Source organism: Lonchura striata, chromosome 4A, assembly GCF_050655825.1.
Source record: "Lonchura striata isolate lonStrDom1 chromosome 4A, ASM5065582v1, whole genome shotgun sequence".
NCBI lineage: Eukaryota > Metazoa > Chordata > Aves > Passeriformes > Estrildidae > Lonchura > Lonchura striata.
The window spans coordinates 12,920,026-12,939,847 of record NC_140742.1 but is presented as its reverse complement, the minus strand read 5'-3'; the positions used below and the strand labels follow the sequence as shown (position 1 = coordinate 12,939,847).

The 19,822-nt window shown below is 40.8% G+C and overlaps 3 protein-coding genes across 5 annotated transcripts in view; 2 read left to right on the top strand and 1 right to left on the bottom strand.

Moving 5' to 3' along the window:
- The first annotated feature begins 207 nt into the window (after positions 1-207).
- Positions 208-9,493, top strand: TMEM185A (transmembrane protein 185A). Of its 2 annotated transcripts, XM_085570660.1 has the most exons (8): positions 208-312; positions 1,412-1,510; positions 2,453-2,629; positions 3,396-3,603; positions 6,333-6,416; positions 7,288-7,464; positions 7,802-7,925; positions 8,424-9,493. In XM_085570660.1, exons 3-8 carry the CDS (start codon positions 2,571-2,573, stop codon positions 8,666-8,668), a joined length of 897 nt encoding a protein of 298 aa, XP_085426786.1. In that variant the 5' UTR covers positions 208-312; positions 1,412-1,510; positions 2,453-2,570; the 3' UTR covers positions 8,669-9,493. The 2 variants fall into 2 exon arrangements, with proteins under 2 accessions (XP_085426786.1, XP_021403460.1); XM_021547785.3 differs by lacking the exon at positions 1,412-1,510.
- A 1,701-nt stretch (positions 9,494-11,194) lies between these two features.
- On the bottom strand, positions 11,195-12,881 carry LOC110480085 (EOLA-like protein). Its single transcript, XM_021547786.3, has 2 exons — positions 12,482-12,881; positions 11,195-11,412 (listed from the first exon to the last, which is right to left on the bottom strand). The coding sequence occupies exons 1-2, from the start codon at positions 12,732-12,734 to the stop codon at positions 11,195-11,197; spliced, it is 471 nt and encodes a 156-aa protein (XP_021403461.3). The 5' UTR covers positions 12,735-12,881.
- Positions 12,882-13,254: 373 nt separating this feature from the next.
- The window catches only part of MAMLD1 (mastermind like domain containing 1), a 249,530-nt gene continuing 242,962 nt past the window's right edge, over positions 13,255-19,822 (top strand). For both annotated transcript variants that reach the window (XM_077786557.2, XM_077786558.2), the window contains exons 1-2: positions 13,255-13,505; positions 14,214-14,316. The gene's annotated coding sequence lies outside the window, so the exon portion shown is untranslated. The remainder of the gene's footprint in view (positions 13,506-14,213; positions 14,317-19,822) is intronic.

The following is a 19,822-nucleotide window of genomic DNA, read 5'->3' as shown; positions in this document are numbered from 1 at the left end:
AATGAGAAAAAAATTCCCCGGTGGAGGGACCGGGGAGAGACAGCCCCGGCCCCGCCCTCAGCCCGGCCCCGCCCCTCCGGCTCTGCCCCTCTGCCCTGGCAGCGCCTCCGCCCTGCCCGGCGCGCATGCGCAGCGCCCGCCCGCGAAGCCCGGCGGCGCTCGGCCGGGCCGGCTCCCGGCAGAGGCCGCGCGCATGCGCGGGGCGGCGGCGAGGCCCGGGCAGGCCTGGAGCGGTGGCGGCGCCGCGCCATGAGCGCCTGGTAGAGCGGCCGCGATGAACCTGCGCGGCTTCTTCCAGGACTTCAACCCCAGGTGAGTGCGGCACGGGCAGCGCCGGCCCGGCGGGGTTAGCCCGGGGGAGCAGCGCTGGGTGCGGGACCCGTCAGCTTCGGAGCGGAGCGGCCTCGGCGGCCCCTCCGCGCCGCGAGCTCGGCCGCGTGCGGAACACGCCGTTCCCGGCCGCTTTCCTGCCCACGGTCACTGGATCAGCCAGGCTGGGAAGACTCCGAGATCAGCGGACCCAGCCTGCCCGGGGCCCGGTGCGAGCTCCCCGGGCTGGGAAGGCGAGCGCTCCACATCTGCTCTGCAGCCGCGCTTCAGCCCTTGCTTTGTTTGTGGAACTTTCTCAGCCGACCCCCAGGCTCTTTCTGCTGTTTGAATGGTTCAGCGCGGTGCTCTGGCTCCGTGTCCGCAGGTGTGAGCAAGCCGGGGCTGCTCCGGGGCGCTGCCTTCGGCCTCCCTTACACTAACAGCTGATGGTCACTGCCACCGGGGTTCTGCTGGCTCTCCAAGCAAATACGGACATGAGACTTCTAAATTTTACCAGGTTTTACCGGATGTTTTAAGACCACAGACTAAGACCGGCAAGGTGGCTTGAGATGCTGAGTGCTGGAAGAGCCTTTCACGTGGAAGACGCCTTACATGATGCCAGTTCGAACCAGCCGTGTTCAGTCAGTTGTTTAGACAAACAGCAGGGTAACCAAAGCTTCAGGAAATGCTTTGTTACAGGGGCTGAAATAAACAATTGAAATATGTGTGGTCAACGTAATGGAAAAGTAAAAGCAGAAGTCTTAGAAGCTTGTAAAGTTTTGTTGCTGCAGAGCAATGCTTACAGCTTATTTGGGTGCTGAGTGATGAATGAGGAAGCCAAATGTTGCACTTTTGCAGGTGACTTTGTTTTGTTGTGCCTGGAATACCCAGAGAGCAGGGATATTTCACTGCTGTATTTATTGAGCCAGGGAATGTACAAATTACACAAATACTGGATGTCAAAAAAGCACGACTAGCCGAGGAGCTGAGACATCTCTTTGTTGCTGTAAGGTGTGACTGGTTTATATCATCCTATCCCGAGGTAGTTTCATCAAGATTTCAGGGAGATGCTGACACAATAAATCTGTTCTTCGTTATTAAGGTGCAGATGAGACACATGTTCTGATAGAGACAAAACAGCTTGATATCAAACATAGCAACCCTGACCTGATAAATGCTGTGTTGTTTGATGTGGGTGAAGGTAGATAGTTTGAGTTGTGCTGTTGGAGAAATGGTAGTATTCCTCACTGCTGCTGCATTATTCTGTTCCCTAGGTTATCTGTGTTTTAAAATACATACAATTACTTAACTGAAACAGTGTTGAAACCTAATTAAGTGTTTCATAAAGCAGTCTGTGAGCTTCTGGTGGACGGGTGGGAGACTTTTCCCTTCCTGTCCCTTGAGGAAATTGCCTGCTGTGTAATTATTTTGTCTGATTTTTGGTGGTACAAGCAGTTGCTGTGCCACTGCTCAATTATTTGGATATGTTTATTCATTCTTAAATTGACTATGTTAGAAGCTGTATCAGTGTAGCTATTTTAAATTTGTAAGCATCATACTCAATATTCCAATGAGAAACTTCAGTGTATAATAGGTAACTTTGCTAAACATTTAACCTGTTGGGTTTTTCTTTTCTATAATACAGGTTTTTTAACAGAATGTTAATATTAAGAAAAAAATTATCTGGAGTTGGCCCTATTACAATTCATAATAACTTGGTGTGGATAAAATGTCATAATTTATGGAACTCAATTTTGAATATCAAAAGCTACTTCATTTGATGTGTATGACAGAACACATTTTTAAAAACATGTACAGCAGGTATATTTGTGAGCCTTTAATAATAGAGCTCCTGATGGGATCCCCTGTGGAAGGGAGCTGTTTATCTCAGTCCATCCACTGAGATTGTTGTGCAAAAATGCTTTTGCTGTGTTTCCTTGAAGCAATGGTTTTATAAGTGAAAGAGATGACATATGCTGTATCTATGATGAAATATTTGATTATTTACAAAGAAGCTTGACACATTTGCTATAGGAAGTATCCCAATGAAATTTCAGCTGCGACTGATTTTGTTGTCCTCTACAAAGTTAATGTGAAGTTGCCTGCCCTGATTCCTGACTGGGTTGTGTTCTTTGTTCAATAGCAAATTCCTTATTTATGCCTGCCTGCTGCTCTTCTCTGTGCTGCTCTCTCTACGTCTGGATGACAAAATTCAGTGGAGTTACTGGGCTGTGTTTGCTCCAATATGGCTGTGGAAGTTAATGGTGATTGTTGGTGCCTCAGTGGGAACAGGAGTCTGGGCCCGAAACCCACAGTATCGGTAAGCTGATGCCAAAACAGGGGGAATGTCGTGTCTTGTCAGTCTAGGACAAAATAACTTTCACATCTTTAAATACATCCATTTTGAGTTTCTTGGAAATTTGAGTAGAATCTGAGTTTGAAGATCCTAGGGCAAAAGAAAAATGACCTTAAATAAAGTGCAATGTCTTTTCTGTCTGTGGTGAATATTAAATGAAAAATCTTGGTGCACAGATCTGATACACCCACATTTTGTGTGGTTCAGGTCTTGTTTAATCCCTCTCGTAATGGGTCTAATGGTATAGGGAGAAGCTCTGTGTGTGCTGTCATTTTACAGACATTTTACTTTTAGTAACAGAAAATATCTGTTGCAATACTCTGACTTGGGTAAATAAAGAAATCCTGGGAAAGATGTTGATTCTATGAATGCTGGTGCAGAAATCAAACAGATAATTTTAAATTTAGCTTATTTTCCAACAGCCTGCATGATAGCTGACTGTTGATATACCAGCAAAGAAATCCTGTTTTATTTGCCCAGCTATGGAATCCTTAAAAAAATTGTCAAATTGTAAATATCCCACTGCACCCTTTGAGTAAAATACTTCAAACGTGCAGCTTTATGGGAAAGAAATCCTATTAGGGCATCAGCAGTGGAGTTTAATGGGTATAATGTGTATGTTTATTAAAAACAAGTGTTAATATCTGAAGCTCAAGCAAATGTTCTGGGATGTTTGCAGGGTAATATGCTTTCTTACAGACAAGTAAATTCTTCCTTATCCTCTCTTCAGAGCAGAAGGAGAAACCTGTGTGGAGTTCAAAGCTATGTTAATTGCAGTAGGCATCCACCTGCTACTGCTGATGTTTGAAGTCCTGGTGTGTGACAGGATTGAAAGAGGAACCCATTTCTGGCTTCTGGTCTTCATGCCACTGTTCTTTGTGTCTCCAGTCTCAGTTGCAGCTTGTGTGTGGGGATTCCGACACGACAGGTCTCTGGAGGTGAGGCTTCCCTTCACGTGCCACTGCATGGCAGTGCAGGAGTTGGCATCAGTTCTGGGGCACTTGTCTCTTAGGATAGCACAATACACAAAGCCACATCAGTCCAATTAATTGCACTCACCTCCAAATGCACTCATCTGTAAATCAGGGTCAGGAATAATATAGCTTTTTCTAGTATCTTCTAGTTTTTTCAGCTACCAAATCGCAGCAGGTTTTGAACCTGCTTTTTATTATTTTGTGTAAAAATAATTAGCCAGGAATTCTGCAGTAGAGATTAATTCCAGACACCTACATGGATACAACAGAAAAAAATCCACTGATTACAAGCACTGTCTCTAGGCAGAATTGAGTTTCCAGAGCCCTATGTAATCAGGGCTGAAAATGTCTTAATATCACAATCTGTGTGTTTAATCTTTAATTTGGGAATATGAATGATGGGTAGTAACATTAGGGTTTTATGTTCTGACTCTGTCTTATCTCTAACTCCCTTTGGTTTTGGAAGAACCTTGGAAGGATTCTCAAGGTGCTTCCACAATTGTGACATTTTGCAATAAATTTAGAATTCATACTGAATTTTTTTAAGGAGTTTTTCATTTTGCTATGTCCTCAAACTACCCCATGACAATTAACGATCTGATTTTTAGATGAGGCTCAGCTTTTTCAGGTATTTTAATTTCAAGAGGCTGTTTCTCTAACATTAGCATAAGATGAGTTTTAAACTAGAGAAAAACATTTTTGGTAAGTGATTGTTATGATGGCTGGTAAACTGATATCCTAAGTTCATTTTGAAACATTTGCCAATAGAAATTTATTTTGCAGGGTTCTATTATCAATTAAGCATTGCTAAAAGTAAAATTTATGTGGAAGTGCTTGTCATCTACTAGATGATGCTTGATTGCCCATTCATTTACAGATGACTGCACAGCTGCTAAGTGCTGGTAGAAGAAAGTGGAATCCATAAAAGGCAACAGCTGTCTCAACCCATTTTTATGATTTTGTTTTTTACTCTTAGTCATCTTCACCTAGTGCTCTTCTACTTTCTTTTCTTTTTACTCTGTGAAGATTTCACATTTCCCTTTCATTTAGAAACATGAGGGGTCTGCCTTTAATCCAGGACATCAGTTTTTGACATGAGTAATCAAAGCAGTTGTTAATCTATTATTTTCATAAGTATTTAATCTGAAATACATTATCTCCTCATTCCTGTTCTGCAGTTGATTAGGTGATCAGTAAGTACATGCTGGGCTTTTTGTCTCTGTGTCATGGTGGGCTCAGAAAAGGCTTTCTTTTATGTGTTACAATATTTTATAGTCAGTGAAGCACTATTTATTTAAAGCATGTTGAATTAAGTTGTGAGCCACTGCAGATATGTGTGCACTTGCCATATAGATCTCATATGTTAACCTGACTCTATAAACTATTTACAGCAATTGGTCCTATTATTTGTGTATTTCTCTCTCTCTCTCTCTCTCTCTCTCTCTCTCTCGCTCTCTCTCTCTTTGCTCTTGCAGCTTTCTGGTTGCTTGGTCTTATGCTTGAGTTGGGGGGGCAGGGTTGGTGATTTATTCTTTTATGAAAGCCAGTGGTTCAAAATTATACTAAATCTACCTAAATCTACTTTTTTTTTTTTTTTAAGTAATTTATAGTTAAACAGTGGAAACTTTGGTGTGGTCCCTGAAGCTGGCAAGTGCCTGCTGCCTGTTGGAGTTTTGTCTCCCTGAACTGTAACTTTCAAAGGCATTTATTCAGATGACAGTCCACACAATCATATGTGTTAGTGGAAAGTAGCATGTAGTGTCTGCCTTCTGAGAAATATTACATTTAAAAGAGGCCTTACATAACTGCATATTTTTTATTAGAATGAGTAATGCTTCTAATTTGCATTCAAAAGCTTCAGTTAGACTTTTCAGATAATTCTGTTGTCTCTGAAAATCCTACCCATTGTAGGGCTGCCCATAAACTTTGGAAATAGAATCTTGCCAAATGTGATGGTGTTTCATTGTCTCACTTTGTTCAAGCTAGACATAGACTTTTTTTTTAAAAAAAAGAAGTATAATGAAGGGCTGTTTCTCATAGTGGCAAGCAGAACTCATGAAAACCTTTCACTAACATTTTAATGAGTAGTATTGCTTTTCTCTATTGCCACAAAACCTATGTCTTTAGTGTCATTTAAAGTATTTCTCAATTATACAGTAAATTATTTGAATTTGGATGTCATATTCCAATACTCCATGTATTTCTTTTCTTCCCTAGATAGAGCTTTTAATTTTAATTAGACTTTTAATTTGGACTGTTGGTAGTTTTTCCCAATAGTGAAACTACGAAATATTCCAAAAGATTAATTTTGCTAATTTTAAATTGAAGGTCTTTTTACTACTTAATTTAATTCTAGCAGTGTTTCTTGTATGAAAAGTACAGGTGTTTTCTGATGCTTTGCTTTTTTTCTTTCTGATTAGTTTGGCTTTTCTTATTTCTCTAATCACTCTAAGTGCCCTTTTTTAAAAAAAAATACCAGGAAGATCTTGAAAACAGCAAACTCTACATTTTTGGTTGGGATCACACCCACACAAATTTAGGGATGTTTAGTAATAGAAAATGTAAATGCAAATGAATTTTCATATTTCAGTGATAAGAATGGGGTCAGAGAAGTGCTTTGACAGGTTCACTGGTTATCCTGAAAGTAAGTTTATCATACTAAGAGTTAACTAATGTTTTTTTTCTTTTTCTAGCTGGAAATCTTGTGTTCAGTCAATATTCTACAGTTCATATTTATTGCACTCAGACTAGATGAGATCATCAGATGGCCATGGCTTGTATGTAACCAGTGTTTTCTTCTTATCTTTGTTTAAATGCTGAATTTCATAAAGATATTTATTCTAGGGAGCAGTAGATACGTGGTCAGTCCATGATCCCATTTTTGCTTGCTTAGCAATCCTTCACTGAAGGTCTGACATCTCATTCAGTGGTCATGGGAATCAGAGGCTGTTCTTTGGGTACATCATCCTCTGAGGCAGAGGAAGATGCCATCAACTGCAGTTCATCTCTGAGCAGCAGTTGAAAGAGAAACCCTCACCCACAGTTCCCAATTGGAACACTAAACAAGCCATGAAAATGAATGGTGAGTTAGAGAATGTATTGGTAAATACAGCGTGGTAAATAACTTCTTTTATTTGTTGTGTTACTATGAATGTAAATCCACTTACTGTGCAAGTAGTCACTGTCAAAACTGCTGAGATGTCCTGTCCCAAGTGCCTTTAGAATACAAAAGGGCTGTTTCTGTCTATGGGTTTTTGTAAACTACCATAAAACTGTCAATCTGTCTGTCCTTTCTATTGCCAAGGAACTTGAGAAAGGATTTAAACTCTTTAAAGTAAGGTATCCAGTGTGGAAGCACTTGCTAAAAATCAGTTTCAAGTACAGTTTGAGCCCACGCAAAATCACAGAAGTCTTACCTAAGTTGAACTGCATTGCCTTAATTTTAAATTGTTTGAACTTGATGGGGTTTAGAAAGCTGAGGAACCCCTGAAGTGATTATGTCTCGAAACAACCCACATGAGTTTGATGCCATTCTGTTACACATTAGTTCAAGACTTAATTTTCTTGTTTAGGCTTAACATGTAGACTCACTTTATTTAAAAAAAAACAAAACACAACTGAAACAAATCAAATGTGTCTTTTTTTCAGGTTGTCTGTGTTCCACTGTGGATCTTGATGTCCTTCCTGTGCCTCGTTGTGCTCTATTACATCGTGTGGTCTGTGCTGTTCCTGCGCTCCATGGACGTGATCGCTGAGCAGAGGAGGACACACATCACCATGGCTGTCAGCTGGATGACAATTGTAGTTCCACTGCTCACATTTGAGGTAGAAAAAGCCATCATGAGTTTGATGTGTCTTGTTCTTTTTTCAGTAAGTAATGAATGATGATTTTTGAACTTACTGAAATGAGAATGCTGCTCTTTGTTTTTGGACTAAAATATTAACAGCAAAGATGAAACACAAACAAGAATTCTATGTTCCTTTAAGGTTTTTTAAATAAAATCTGAATTGCATTGGAAGTATAACTACATGCTTATGTGAAGGCCACTTTTTCTTCACAGATGTGTGAAGTTAAAGATTTCAGATCAGCCTGTGCTTTAAGCAGTTTGAAAGTGAGTATTGCAATTAAACTGACATTGTATAATTTTTTTTTTCCATTTAGATCTTGCTAGTGCACAGACTGGATGGGCATAATTCTTTTTCATTCATACCCATATTTGTTCCTCTCTGGCTTTCACTGATAACATTAATGGCAACAACATTTGGACAAAAAGGAGGCAATCATTGTAAGTATTTCAGAATCCTGGAAACAGATTAAAAATCAATGTATTTTTTTAAGATTTGTATTTTCAGAAAGGGCTTTTCTGTTACTATTAATTTCAGGCAGTTGTAATAAGGTTTCAGGGCTTACAGTGTCCTCCCTTGTGACACCATATACTTTGATTGAGGTGCAAAGTTTTTTGTGTTCCTTCTCTGTACTGATGTGACCCAACACTGTGTAATGTGTGAAACAAAATGGATTCTTGCTGGGGTAGTGGAGCTATAATTCAAGCAGATGGATATGCATACAGGCCTGCATGTGCAGACATGGACCTGTGGTAAATGCTTGTCCAGACTGTCTGTGTGTATATAACCTGAATTGTAATGTCATGATAGGTGTAAGAAATGTGGAGAAGCAGCATTAACAAATCTTAATTATATGCAAACAATCAAGAGACCTTAAATAGTCTACTTAATTAAGCATTGATTCTGTTAATAATGTAAAATGATTTTGTTTCTTTTAGGGTGGTTTGGAATTCGCAAAGACTTTTGCCAGTTCCTGCTTGAAATTTTCCCATTCCTGCGAGAATATGGAAATATCTCTTACGATCTTCATCATGAAGATAATGAAGAGGCAGAAGAAACGCCACTGCCTGAACCGCCAAAAATTGCACCAATGTTTCGAAAAAAGACTGGAGTGGTCATTACACAGAGTCCTGGAAAATATGTGATTCCACCTCCCAAGTTAAACATTGATATGCCAGATTAAGATGACAGTAGCATATTAAACTCGAAGTGGTCATCAGCAGACAGATGTATTTCATCTCATGCCTTGTCCCAATTCCTTTCAAATAGGTATTGCTGAATCAGTGGCTTGGATTACACAAATCAGAAATCTTGAAGATAATCTGAATGCTTTTCCAGAAATATATGGTTGTCTAATTTGTAAACCTTCCTAACAGGTTGGTTGCACGCTTGCCTGTATAGTATTTATATGAACATTTTTAGCAGTGTAATATATTGTTTAAAAGTCCTGTTGTGTACAGTATAAGTATTATCTAAAAGTATTTTTTTAAAAACCCTGTATGAAATGCCTGTGCTATTCCAGGTGTCTTTTAGGTCCTAAATATAGACTTGTTTTTATGTCTCTTTTAAATGCTTTGGGATACCTTAGCATAGTACCTCTTTACTTCTTTTCTCTGTTCAGCTGCAATCACAGAGGCACAAGTGTTGCACTTCTGAGGCAACACTGGAAAGCTTTTTTTGGGAGGGGAAGTAGAATGTATGGTGACTTACATGATGATTTTGAGTTAGCTGTGTAAATATTCATGCAAGTCTTTCAATTTTTGTGCTGGCTTGGGAGTTGTTTTTGTTGCTTTTCCTGTTTCATGTTTTGATTCTTCTTGAGCAGCATGTACCATTCTCCCATTAGACTGGCTGTGTAATAAGCTGTTTCTCACATTTTGTGGTCTATGCCAGAAACATTTGTGTTAGGTTTCACAGCTGTTGGTTAGCTGGTATAAATATCATAGCTTGGTCTTTATTACCAACTTCGTGTTGGTCAGTGTAAATGATTAAACTTTTCAAGATAGGATCTTGTTGGTGTTGGCATAGCATTTTCTTGTCTGAAGGAAGACCTGCTCTGACAGTGTGACGTGGACTTAAAGATGCTTTGGAGAAATGGAGTCTATGAAATGTGTAGTCCTGTAGTTTATAAAACCAGATGTCTCATATTCCCAAACCCTCGCAGCTGCTTTCTCTGTCAGGTAACCCACAGTTCAGATAGGCTAGATACCTTGGGTCTCATTTCTTTAGTGTTACCATGGCAGGAAGAGCATGGACTCTGTGGAAATTTCTGCATGTGTTCAAGGTGTATGCCTGAAAAACTTGGATGCAGCATTTCCATTTCTGATGCTCCAGAGCTCTCCTTTCTGGCCTGTGGACCAGCTACTGCCTGAAACCCAATCCAGCACTGTCCTATCCCACAGTTAAATTTTGTTGCAGTTGTATTTTATATATTATTTATGAATATTTTATTATATTCTGGTTCAACAAATCAAACAGCAGTGGAATTTTTACTGGACATCAATTTGCCTGCACACCACCATGGAAAAGAAAGCCAGACACAGAGCTTGAACAAGAAACACGTCCCAGGAGGAGAGCAGTCCATGCACAGCAGGGGCGAGGGAGAACAGGCACAGCTGTGCACTGGGAGAGGCCTCAGTGCTAAGGCACCTCGAGGCAGTGGTGCCTGTACAGCTCCATCTGCTGCTGCTCAAACACTGAAGAGCTCCAGCCTCTGCACCTTCCCTTCAGCTGAGGCACAGCAGAGCCTGGCTGGGGCCAGGGAACTGCTCAGGGAACTTGACCCAGCCCTGCCCTGCAGTCACTTCCCACCCCTGCAGCTGTGCTGGCAGCAGCTTGCTCTGTGTCCAGGTCATGGCTCAGCTCCTTATGTGGTTCAGACAGTGGAGCTGCAGGCATTGGCTCTGGGCCACAGCTCTGGCAGAAGTGCTAGAGTCCAATGGAACAGGTTCCTAAGTGCTCCAGTAGTGTCTGAATACAAAGGCTCTGCCACTTGTCTTGTTCTTAGAGCCATGCCTAGGTGTGGCCTTGCTCCAGAAAAAGGAGTTTCACTGTAATGAAAAACTCTTGAGAGTGCCAAAGCTTAGTGGCTATTATTTCTAATTTTTCACACTTGTTTTGAATTCAGTATTATATTTTCAAAGATAATTAGTTTTTTTCATCTTATTTAAGAGGGAAAAAAAAATGTAATACTTGCTCAATTTCAATTTGTACAAGCACCACCTCAAAATGGACTTTCTGTAATGTCTGTGAGGTCACAGAGCTGTATTCATCATATGTACATCTTGTGTGCCTGAAATGTGAATGAAAAGAATCTATCTTTAAGGCAGGAAAGGAGTGGAAGGAGTGGTCTGCGACAGATGTCCTGTAAATTGTGGAAACCTGCTTTTAAGCACCATTTTCCTATAATCAGAAATGCAGGTATCAAAAAAAAATTTTAATATACATTTAAATTGACACAGTGCATAACTCTACATTTAAAAATGACATTTACTTAGTTATTTATACATGAAAAATCTAGAAAAACAATTTCATGCTTTAAAAACATACCTTGTTTGTTTTGCCTCAAAAAAGCAGTTCTTCAAATGTATTTACCATTTCAAATAGTTTTGGAATAGAATCCTGAACAAGATGCTGATGTAATTCTCAAGTCAGCATCTTAAATACAAGTCTGCATTTAGGCAGGAAAAATAATAGTAAAGGGCAACACCTACAATTCTGAAGGGATCAGTTCTTCAGGGATGTCCACCTGCCACACCCCAGTTCTCCCTCTGGCAGGAATTGGTTCCAGGAGCCATCTGGGATTTGAAACAACAGTCAGGTATTTCTGTTCTAGATTACTGAGGACAGCTTTGTTTTCCAGCTCCAGAATCTCTTCAGGAGGCAGATTTTCTGGATATAGTGATGTCTCTCCAACATCAATTAAACCTGTATATGACAATTAAAATACAAAATAAATTGCCAGTTTGATTTCCTAGAGAAAAGTTTTCCACAAGTATCCCTCCCTGAGGACACAGAGAACAGCCAGTTTGTTACCAAAAGGGCACAGTTAGAAAGAGGCACACGTCCCACCTGTGGTGTTTGCTGCCTGTGTCCGTGCGACTCAAATCAGGTAGGTGAAGAAAAGGAGGAGGGCACAGTTAAAATCACCACAACCCAGTGCTGCAGAACTCCTGGAAAGCAGCCTGCATCTGAGGAGACACAGCTGCTACCAAAACTCTTCCTGAGCTACATTTGGACTTGGACCAGCTTCAGTAAAGCATAAAATTGTCTGCTCCTCTCAAGCCACTATTCTATTAACATTTTAAAATCATTAAACTATTTTGAAATTCCTACCTACACCACAATTAAGCATGCAATTTATGTTAAGGCTGCAAATCTATATATTATGTAGGGCCTACAGTTTTCAGCACCGCAGAACCATAAACTTCAGTGTTCATGATAGAACTAATTTTTTGTGCAGAACAGCTAAAAGTATTCAAATGACAATGAAAGATGGTGTAAAAATTACAACAAAATAGTACAAAATGAGCACTAAAAACTTTCGAAGTGTACAGTGCACAACATCTGCTATATATCAGCACAATTTATGCAGTGAAACATCACTGCCTCTTCACTGCGTGTTACAGAAACAAACTTCTTCACTGCCCAAATACAAAAAGTGACAGAAGTGGCTTGTAAAACTGAAAGAGGATTTTTTAATGTAGTTATTTATATATACTTGAAAATGGCATGCACAGTGCTGCAACATCATGAATTTGTTTGACCACGAGTACTGCAAAATGGTTTCAGCAAGTTCTAAGCTCGAAATGCAGGAAGTGTGCAACTGACATGTATTGTGCTGAAACATACAGGAATTGAAATAGACCCCCCCATCACAACTCAGTGTCCACTCCTTCAAAGAGTTAAATATCACAATGAGCACAAACACATCAAGCACATGTGACTGGTAAGGGACTGAATGTTTGCTCACAAAATACAACCCAAGGACGCTTACCTGCAATAACTCCTCTGCCATATTTTTCCCCTTCATCCAACAAATCTTGCAGTTGTTTTGGAGTCATGCCGAACCTATTCAGAAGAATTTCTCTCCATGTTTCATCTTCCCAGTCCTTAACAGCTATATGGATAGCAATGGTGCAGTTCTTGTACCCTGCTAGCAAAGGACGCCAGCGAGTCTCTACCGTTTTGACTTGGTTTAGAAGCAACCCTGCGTAGGGCTGTCTGAAGGAAAGGCAACCGAACCTCATCGCGCTCCTCGCATTAGAAGCCGTTTATTCCCTGTAAACACACAGAGCCCGGGGCTGAGTCTCCAGACGCGGCCGCTGCCCGTGACAAGCGCGGCTCCGGGGCCGCGGAGCTGCGCGGAAAGCGCTGCGCGGCCTCCCCGGGGCGGCTCCGCCCCGCGGGCCCCGCTCTGCCCGAACAGCCGCCCCCGCGGCCGGGCACGGGCACGGGCACGGGCACGGGCACGGGCACGGGCACGGGCACGGGCACGGGCACGGGCACGGACACGGACACGGCCCCGGCCGCTGCCCCGCGGCCCGGCCCGGTCTCCCCGCGGTGGCTCCCGCGGGCCCCGCGCGGCCATGCAGGCCCCGGGGCCGCCGCCCACCTGCGCCGGCGGCCCCGCGCCCTCCGCCCCCGGCCCCGCGCCCTCCGCCCCCGGCCCGCCCCGCGGTGGGTGCCGGCGGCGGGGCGGGGCCGGCCGCGCTGAAAGCAGCGCCGGGCCGGCGGCTTCTCGCCGTCCCGGAGGAGGGGTGGGGCTGCGGCCTGGTCCTCGGCGATCCGGAGCGGCGAGCGCCCGGCTGAGGGGAGGCGGGAGCGGCGGTGCCCGGCCCGGCGGTGTCTGGCTCCGCAGCCGTGCGGGCCTTTCTGCCCCTGGCTGAAGTAATTCAGCCCGTGAAAATGCAGTGACACTCTCCTCCTTGCTGTCTCTGGCCACTGGTTTGTTTGGGACGGGAATTTCCGAAGTGCTCTCACCCAGCCCTACTCTCTGAGGACAGTCTTACCGAATCCTGGTGCGTTCAATGCCGTGGTTTGCATCAAGGCTTTGCCCTTGTAATACAGGCGTTTTGAACAACGCAGTTACTGATTGACAGTAGATTTTGTGTGTGCTGGTCCCGCTGTGAACTCTGGCAACAGGGAGCAATGTGTGGGGCCTAGTAAGCACAGTCAAATTTAGAGACCTTACTGGAAAAGAGAATTTAGAAAAGAAGAGGGTTAGAATAGATGTATAGTCATGCTGTATGTATTTTTCAGTGAGCACGTGTTTGTACATGGTAATTTCCAAGGTATACAAAATGAAAGTGACCTCATTAAGGCAGACAGTGATACTACAAATGGCTACTGATGCAGCAAGTTAAGTCCTGCCTGAATTTCTACAGGTGGAAAAAATAAAAAATTGCACATGTGTCTCTGTCCAAATAAAAATCACAAGAGATGCATCTCTCCTGTAAAGCCATAGCTTTCAGCTGAGGGCGGTAAATACAAATATTTGGGGAGCTTTGCCATGCATGCAACATTTGAGAGAAAGAGAGGAGAGAATGTTGACTAAAAGGAGTGAGTTAGGAGAGACAGACAAGTGGAAAAAGTGTTAGAGAAGGAAAAGAGAAAAATGGTAGTATTTACAAAGGAGAAAAGTAATGATGACCTTTCTTTTGTCTTTTTCTCTATTGAGCCACATTTCTTAACCATGAGAAATCTCAAAGCTACTTTAACAATTCCAGGAACTCACAGGTGGAAAGAGTAAAGTGATCTGCTGGAATTACACTGAGAGGGAGATGGAGGATCCTATGCTTAGAAGGTCAGAGGAACTTCATATGGCAAAAGGTAAGACTAATGATGGGTTTTTTCATTCAGGTCTCTGAATTTGTGAATAATGGATATTTATTGGTAAAACCTTACAAGTAACTTTAGTATTCTGTAACTGCAGGGTTAAGTGATTATTTTCTGATGCTAAGCCCTTCACATAACTTTTATGAGAGCCAGTTTTGGCATATGCTTTAAATATACCTTCAGTGATTTTTTAATATTTTTAAGTATTTTATGGCAAATAGAATTTAACTGTTGAGACTTAGTTTTACTTATTATCACTTTCTGAAATTTCTGCTTCATTATCCTGTTTTCCCCCTGGATATTTCCAATATCTTGTTTGAAATGTTCCAGATGGAGTCTGGAGAGAAGAGAAATTAATAGATGACATGAATTTGAGTTCATTGTAGTTTTTAGAGGGTTCTGTGGAGCTGAAACAATGCATGGTACATCATTTACAAGGACTTGGGTCTGATCTCATCTAGATAGGCAAGCATTGCTGTGTTCCTTGTTGCATTTACTTAGTAGCTGATTTTACAGGGTTCAGTGCACAGCAGTAGGGGCTGGGATATCTTGTGTCAAAATCAGGTCAATGGACTTGATCTGCTACAGTTCATTCCAAAGTGGGGACTGAGGTGGTGCAGTATGTTCCAGGAAACTGGGAGTCAAAACTGAGATTTCAGCTGTTAATAACACATGGAATACAATTCCATACAATTATTTGTATTGAATGGTCACTATTTTAATAGTTGACATGCATGAGAGTCTGTACTGTGTTGACATTTGAACATACACTGCAGCTTAGAACATCAAACAATGTGAAATGTGATGCTGCAGCTGTATTCTTTTGGCAGTAATTCCATCAGAAGGACTTCTACCAGATTTCTACATTTTGCCCCCTTTGCCTTAATTTTGGTCAATCTCTGTTTCTAACATTATAGTTACCATAACACTTATATTTTGCCATGCTGTTTTGTATTTCTTTGTACTCATCATAAGAAATTATGACTGTCTTAAGCCTGGTTCAGCAAACATACCTTCAGTTTCTTTAGATCATTCTCTTTATTACCAGATTTGTTGCAACACTGTGTTTTCTCTTACATTTTTTACACATGCCTATCCCCCCACACCCTGCAAGTAGAGCATATTTATGGGCTGTAGTGATGTCACATCAGTGACATCACTAGCCTTGTCAAAAATTTGGGCATTATAATAGTCATAGATTGTTGGTGACTTAAAGCAAAGTTTTGTGTCTGAGAAATATTTTAAATATTACAGTATATTATATACAACAGGCCAAAGCATTGAGCATTTTTTTCAGTATTCTAGAATGTGCTAGACAGCCCAGACCCCTACTGCCCCCCACATGTGCAATGTCCTGCCTTGTCCCTTTTCCATTAGATTTTGCTGCTGAATTTTCCTTGTGTTTGCACTGGGCATCAGTTGTATGAGCATGAGACAGCCAGGTCTGCTGGTGACTTTCATCTGCCAAGTGATTTATTTCTAAACTTATAGATGGCTAATACTTAGAGACTATCCTGGTTCTTCTGCTTTTCTGAAGGTTAAAAGAAGGTTGCAGCTATAGGCTGAGCCTGAAGCTAGCTGATTTAGAAACATCTTGTGTAGCTCTCCATAGCAATCTTTTTTGATTGAGATACGTGGCTTCATGCTGAGGTAATCTGCAGGGGAAGGAGAGCTTGTAGTAATGAGCTCTCCTTCCCCTGCTGATTATTATGTCCAATCCACAGGCAACTCTGCTGTATGTGGCTGCATAAAACATTTTAAAAGATAAGACTGATCAACACCTTTTTATGGCCATAAGCCCTCAACCAGGGTTCATGCCCTCTGAAATGCTTAAAACTTTTTCTAAATTAATTTGCACTCCTGCTATAAAGGGAGTAGGTATCTTTAATTTTCTAATTGATGCTATCTGTCTAGCTTTATAACTATTTGGGGTTTTAATCTGTTTTCAGATGCAAGGTGTTACTGCAAGTTTTAAAAAATCATGAAGAGCTATTTCTAATAGATAAGTATTAGAATGTTTGCACTACTAAACTATTAATTACTTCCTTTGTTTCTTTTGTACAGTCTGCTTTATGTGACAGTTAAAATTCTTAGGAGTTCTTCCACAAATTCTACTATGTTTGGCTAAGTACCTTTTTGTTTCATTTAATCAGGAGACACTTAAAGAAAGAAGAGAAAATGAATTGCCTCACCATTTTGAATTAACCAAAAAAGATACTCCTGGCGAGATCTGTAGGAAAAAAAAATTCATATGCAGAAGCAATTGCATTTCCCTGTGTTCTTTTATGACTAAAACATTACTTTTGACTATTGATAAAACAGTAATCAAAATGGTAAATGCAGTTTTCATCTGAATTATCTTCCTCTCTGAGCCATCTTCCCTGAGAGAAGTGCTTCATCAGGGGTCAGTTTAGTTCTGTTTCTTGTCTTTTTGATGGGAAGGTTTTTTCACTTGTGGTTTGAGGACTTTTGAGATAATTTCTGTTTGGTTGTTGTGTCTGTATAGTCTGTTGTGGAGCAGGTACCAATAAATGATTTGTTATATTACTGGGAAGAAAACTCTTGGTGATACAGGTTGTTTTTCTGTTCTTGCTCTCTTAAAATATTTGAAATGAAGGGGAAACTTACAAAACACAAGCATATAGATATCTCTGTAGAGTTGCTGTGCATGTTTATGACTGTGATGGTTAGAAAAATGTATAAAAGTCAAATATATAACTGATTACTTTGATGTCTGATTATTAAAACTGGGTTTTGCATTCTACATAAGATTTAAAAATAGTTACCTTCTGACTTGCTTTCCTAATAAGCTCTTATGTATACTAGTGAGTTTTGTGAGTTTCACTCCAATAATAACCATTCTATCTGTGATTATTTGCTTTATATATGTTGAATTTTATGACGTAAAACTCTCATATTTTCTCTGTATTCTTTTATTCCTTTGTTTTCAGGATGTTTTTTATCTATATCAGACTTAATTGCCTTCTTAGTTGTCTGGCGTTATGATTTCCACTTCCTTATTGTTCCCATTAGTAAATGCAGTATATTTTCATCACATGTACCTACTTAGATAAGTGTTCCCTTTCTTTAGGTACACTTGCAAAGAGAAAGCAGTCTACTCTCAGTTATCCCTACAGCGTTCATCTAAATGCACACTGGGGTACTCCATGTTGTGTTTTAATCACTAATAAACTTGTCAAACGAACCTCATTTCTAATACATCAGCGAGCAGAAATACATTGAAAATAATATATAGGTTGATTTTGTCCAAAAACCGAACATAGTTTTGAATTGAAGGCTTATATCCCCCAGTTGTAGGTAAACTCTATAAAATACCTTGCATCACCTCACAAAACGAGAGCTCAACATAATGAGATGGTTTTGTTTTTCTCTCTTCGTGGTTTAGCACGCATTCTTGCTTTCTCCAGCCGGAGGAGCGGTGCCCGGGGCTGTGCCGGCTCCCGTGCCGCTGTCTGGAGCCGGGAGCGCTCCGGGTGTGGCCGGGCTGGTCCTGCCCTGTGCCGCTGCTGCCGTGCTAGGGCAGGAACAGCCACCACTAGAACGGGCACAAAACGGTATTTTAGCAGTAGCCTGCGCTGTCATTTACTTGAAAAATCAACCTCATGTTGATAACTGTGAAAAACGCCAGTCATTTGGTTTTTAAAATTTTAAAAGTTTAATTATAATAAAATGGTTATAAAAATAGTAATACAATTAGAGTAACAAAAATTTAGAGTTAGGACAATTACAAGACAATAGAAAGGAAAGAATTACAGACATCTGGATACTCTTGGACACTAAGTCATGAAAAGTACGCCTTGTGAACAAAGGAATAACCTTAAAAACAATAACCTGATCTCATACATGATGCATAAATTCCTTGCAAATTAAGAATTTTTCTGGTTTTTGTCAACTCCTTCCCCTTAATCCCGGTGGTTCCATGTAGACGGAGAGAAGGTGAAAGAATGCTTGTCTTTTCCAATAAGGAGGCAGTAACTATTTGTCCTGTCACTGTTATCTCTGTGCGAAGAGTTTCTTGTTTATCTTATCCCTTGCTTGAGGTAGTAAAAAAATCCTGCATCACAGAGTTTCTATTTTAACATTATGTTGTAACCTAAAACTATATTTAACACACTACTTCAGAGAGTTGATACAACATAACTTTCTAACATTACACATATCATATTCATTTTAATATTTGTGAAAAACCAATCATAAAATATGCATTTTTCACATAATTGAATTTCTTTGCGTTAAAGGGAGGGAGGACACTGACACCTTGTGCAGTGCAATAGGCTGTATATTTGGGTAACCAAGAACTGTCTGTACTAAGTTTCATGTTAGTATGTGCTTCATTTAGATGTAATTTGTTTGCCTACTCCCAGCTCCAGTCCTAGTCCTGCCTTAGACCTAAAACTCTCCTGCAGCTCCTGCATTGTTTCATTACCCCAGAAGTTCAAACACCTGTGAGGTACCTGGAAGTCCTGCTGCTCAAGCATGCTAAGATCAAGGAAAAAGAATTTATTCTAATGGCCTGAAAAACCACATAGTGTCATGGGATGACTACACTGTGTGATCATTCAATGAATGTATTATCTTCATACTCAGAGTGAAGAAAGGATATTCTTCACTCTTTGGAGTAGAGGGCAATAGCAATTTAATCACAAGGAAAAAAGAGAAAAGCTAGTTTTCTTGGAGAAGGAACCTTATATCTCTTATATCTCTGGCATATGACAGCAAAACAGTTGCAGAATGTTCTCGATAAAGAGGTGTTGTGAATTTTCAGTGTTTTATTGAGGGTAGAAGCTTAGTTCAAAGGCAACATAATATCCACTGCCCAGTCCTACAGGCTATTTGCAAAGGAAAAGGGATTCTTGACAATGTGGCCAGAGTGATAAATCTGAAATGGGATGACCAAAGTATTCTTTTCTAATAGTTCAAGCTTTGGTGCCAACTTGAACATGTCCAGAAATGTAGGCTGATACTGCCCTGTGAATGTAAACTCAAATGCTGCAGTGGTAGTAAGTTCAGTATCTCTGCTTCCTTTATTTCATCACTTTTATTTTTTCACGTTGTTATGTTATTCAGTAGTTTCTTAAAATTGATGTTTCTTGTGAGTCTGAGGGTTTTTTAGCTTTGGTATTTTGTAGGACTAAGTTCATATTTATACTCAGATTTAAACTTTGTGATTAATCTGTGCGTGTTCCCTTTTCAATTCTGTATGAATTGTGTTCTTTGCTATTGTTCACTGTGAGGGTGACAGCACTGGAGCAGACTGCCCAGAGAGGTTGTGGAGTCTCATTCTCTGGAGATACTCAAAACCTGTCTGGATGTGACCCTGTTCAACCTGCTCTGGGTGACCCTGCTTTAGCAGAGAGCTTGGACCCCCTTCCAACCCCAGCCACTCTGTGACAGTGATGTTTTTGTTTGTGTTGTTATCACTTCGGGGGGTTTTGCTAACAGTTCTGTCGTTTTGCCTCTATATAACTATAAACAATTG